This window comes from Limulus polyphemus, unplaced genomic scaffold, assembly GCF_000517525.1.
Source record: "Limulus polyphemus unplaced genomic scaffold, Limulus_polyphemus-2.1.2 Scaffold272, whole genome shotgun sequence".
Classification (NCBI taxonomy): Eukaryota; Metazoa; Arthropoda; class Merostomata; order Xiphosura; family Limulidae; genus Limulus; species Limulus polyphemus.
In genome coordinates, this window is record NW_013665882.1 from 355,711 (window position 1) to 359,879 (window position 4,169).

At 29.0% G+C, this 4,169-nt stretch overlaps 1 protein-coding gene across 1 annotated transcript in view; it reads right to left on the minus strand.

Annotated features, from left to right (window-relative positions):
* Positions 1-2,072: 2,072 nt before the first annotated feature.
* The window catches only part of LOC106456923 (eukaryotic translation initiation factor 2 subunit 1-like), a 20,291-nt gene continuing 18,194 nt past the window's right edge, over positions 2,073-4,169 (minus strand). Inside the window, exon 6 of the mRNA XM_022382701.1 lies at positions 2,073-3,129. Within this exon, the coding sequence (XP_022238409.1) occupies positions 2,980-3,129 (150 nt within the window). The 3' untranslated portion in view covers positions 2,073-2,979. The remainder of the gene's footprint in view (positions 3,130-4,169) is intronic.

Below are 4,169 nucleotides of genomic sequence, written 5' to 3' on the forward strand. Positions count from 1 at the left end.
TTGATAAAGCTAACTATACAAAACTACTCCAACACTAAATAATCAAGCAGTATTTTGCTTGTTCTCATTTGCCACTGTAACACTCAAGAGCATCTCATGTCTTCAAAACAAAACAAAAACATCAATTTACCTCAAAGACAGTTTAAAGTAAAATTTTCTTGGAATTCCCATTGTGAAAAAAACCTTCAAGATATCCAACTTCATTTTCAAGTTACTTACACTCCCCCACAAAATAATTCTCATCCTTGTAATAAAGCACATTGTCAGACATTTAAGTTCATGAAACTACCAAAACTTTTTTCTGACAAAAATCCTCAAAAATACTTTAAATTTACTAAAGATATTACTTGCACATTTCAACACAGTTTACCTCACACCTTGTAAAAAATATATAATGATCAGAATGTTGAACAAAATAAAATGACACTTCAAGGGTGTTTCAACCAACTTGCCCATCTTATATAGGATTATAATTCTCTAAGGTGTCAAAATTGGGTTTAAGACCTAAAACAGATAAGGAAGTGAAATAGACCTGTTTGACTGCCTCTTTGAATACTGTTTATCCCTGTAAGAGTTAACCTTAATTCTGGAGTCGGTGATATTTGATTAATTATCTAACAGATAAAAAATATATCGTTTTCAATCACTTTAGTTAATTTTGTTTCTATTCTACTTCTATTTACTTTATTAATTTTTACATTGTTCTTAATTTTAATCATGTTTATTACTTTTATTTCATTCTAATAAACAGTCTTCTAACACTTCTTCATACTCTTTATCCTATTCTATTTGTAGACCATTTAATTTTCCTTCAAAATTTTCTTTTATACATCATTCCTAGCCTACTATTAGCTGCAATGCAAGTAAAACTCCCCTTTTCCATACTACTATTGTATTCTTACACATCAGAATCAGTCACAACTACAACATGAAGTTAATATGTTCATTCATACATACATATCCATGTATACGATCAAATGTTCTGTAGAGTTTCAAAATTAACTATATCAATATAAAAATGGAAAACAGAAATTTTTGTAAATGTTTTTTCTAGTGTTTCTAAACAATATCAAAGTACTCTACCATTAACAAAAAAAACAAAGTACACTATATACTATAGTGAGAAACAAGTAGTTTATCTTCATTTTTATTATAATATAAGTCATAGTGACAAAAAATGAGTTATTATTAGTTCCTCACAGACTGTAAAAATCAAAAACATTCCACCTGACCTTTCTATATATATTGTAGCTGACATCTATTTTAGTTTGTGATTGAGGCCAATGATTAATTTCTAGCACTGCCACATGTTTAAGTAAAAATACAGATTTTGATGTTGTATACGATGGATCATACAATACAACAGAAATGACAAGTTTCACTTGCCAGCTAATTTTCGTCCTAGGTCTACTGTGTAGATTTTTAGTCATAATAGAAACCTCCTGGTTTGCCACATTTTTATAACATTTATTATATCAGAGATCTACATAATTAAACTTATCAGTCAAGAACCTTTTGATGAAAAACAAACTAAATAATAACAATGAACACAACCTTTACATATCAGGTAAGCAGTGGTGAAAAGTTGATTTTACACAATGCCACATCATATCAAAAGACAAAAATATCAAATCCTCACCTATTTGTTGGTTTAGATAATAAGAGAAAAGGTTGAGCTCTGTTTTTTCTACATGCACAAAAAAAAGAAGAGAAGTGATGATAAAAGTTTATAAGAATACTCAAACATGTATGTATCATTTTGAAATGTACAAGCTATATTTCTCATACATTGTGAAGGAATCATTTTCCACTGATTTAGCTTGCTATTGAAAATACATTGTTCATAACTTATCAAAAAAAAAAAAGATTAGACAAAAGCTATGCACTTCAAAACACAAAACATTTAGAACTACCAAAAAAGTTTACAAAAGATATTTCAGGAAAAATTCTGCAAAAAACAACATTAAACATAACTCTTTGTTTGAAAAAATAAATGAACACCACTTTAATAATGATTAAAAATTCCCTTTAACAGTTTGGAGGAATATAAAAATAACCACTAATTATTATCATTTTTTTTTTTTTTTGCTGGTGAGATGAAAACAGACATCTTTTTATGTATTTGAATACTCACTTTTTTCTATCTGTATCACACATGTCATGTACTTCTAATCTCTCAACCAATAATATTCTTTCATAAAAAAAAGAAAGAAAAAAAAAGAGTATAATTTGGGAACCTTCATTTAGGTACAAATTGTACATTTGTTTTGTACATGAATTGTGGCATGAATATTACTTCAGTAAAGTTTAAAATTCCATCACATCTTTTTATGTTTACCACACTATATGTTCTTCATGCTTTCATATATAATCACAATGGTTATCAATGAAACTTTTTATCTGAGAAATCCTCACAAAATACCGAAGGTATGGTTGGAAGAATATGCTTGTAAGTTTCTTAAGTAATTTAAGAGTGATTGGGGACAATTATACAGCAAATTAATCCCCTCCAGGCAAGAATGCACACCAGTTGTCATGCTTTTATGGCCAAAGATACAACATACAAACCTATTAGAATGAGAAAATTTTACATTTTAAGTAAAAAAAAATTAATAAAAAAATCTAAGCCTTACACAAAAACATGCTACATAAATCGTGTATCTCTCATAAGTATAAGACAAAACAGATTTTAATTAAACATGATGGGCAAGTACAGACAGCAAGATTATTGATGAATTCTTTATCAATAACATTCTTATAATTGAAGATAACCCAATTTAATTTTAATTTATTTACATCATATAATATTAACACAGCCAGAAATAGTAATTTATATGTCAATTTTTCTGCAAAGCATTACACAATTTTGATAATGTAGAAATAAGATAAATGAGACATGTTTTAAATTCATCTTAGCACAGGACCTCTACTATTCAAACAGTTTAGTTACCAGCTTCAGAGTTTTAAAATAAATTCACCCTATGGTTGCTCTTCTCCTTCATCATCTTCACTTCCAGCTTCTGCAGTTTCATCATCATCATCATCACCTGCTACCTCAGCATTAGCCATTTCTAATCTTTCAAGCTGTTTAGCTAACTCCACTTCATCTATTTCAGTAACCACCTTGGGCTTGAAAATCAGAAAAAAATAAATCTCACAACTTTTCTTTTACTGCAGCATCCAATCATTTCAAAATGTTCCACAGATAACTGGCCCTGTGGTTATTATATTATTTTTAGATAGCAAATCTTAGTACTTTAAAAGCTACAGTATCTAGAAGATGTAACCTAAACTAATTGAGTAAATACAGTGTAAAATAAAATCAATATCAGAAAACTAAGACCTTTATAGTACATTAAATGTAAACTTTAATGTAAAAAACATTTTACTTTCCTAATATTTTTTTGATGATTTTGTTTGATTTTTTGTTGTTTCTCAGTACTATATTCAAAAATTACATCAATAAAGATACAATCCAACTTTCAAGTACAGTCCTAGTGAAAGCCATGTTCTTGTTGTTAGGAGAGTACTTTTATTTAAAATTCTGTTCTATTATAAAGAAATGATTCTTGCACATACCACAGTTATTTTTCTAATTGTCTGAATCTTGAATACCCAAAGTGTGAAATGTTTTATGGAATTTTGTTTGTGGTGCCTTTCATTAGATGGTGCAGGAGTTTTGGTTACACACATAGATACTGACATACATGCTATGTCCATTAAAGTAAGAAGATTACAATAACTTATGCTGATATTCCAATCAACATCAGTCAACATAACATGTATATTCTGAATGACTGTTTTATCATGCATACACACACACACACACATATATATATATATCCTAGCAATTAGCCCATTAAAAAGGACAGGGCAAGTACTACCACCCCACTCCACAGTATACCCTAACTTCATATTTCATAGCTAACTGAAATAAATGAATTTTGTGAAATCAAGCTTGACCAACAAAAAGGCAGAAAAGTGCAGTCGAGGCAGTCAAACATCGGTAAATTCCTTTATGAGCCAATCAAAATTAGGATAATTCATGAAATTAATTCGTGGCGTATTCATAGAATAATTATTGGTAAAAATTATTTAGATTAACAACTTCTAATGTATAGAAACGCCAGTGCATTTTGATGATACCACATTCCAACAATAGCTTTTAT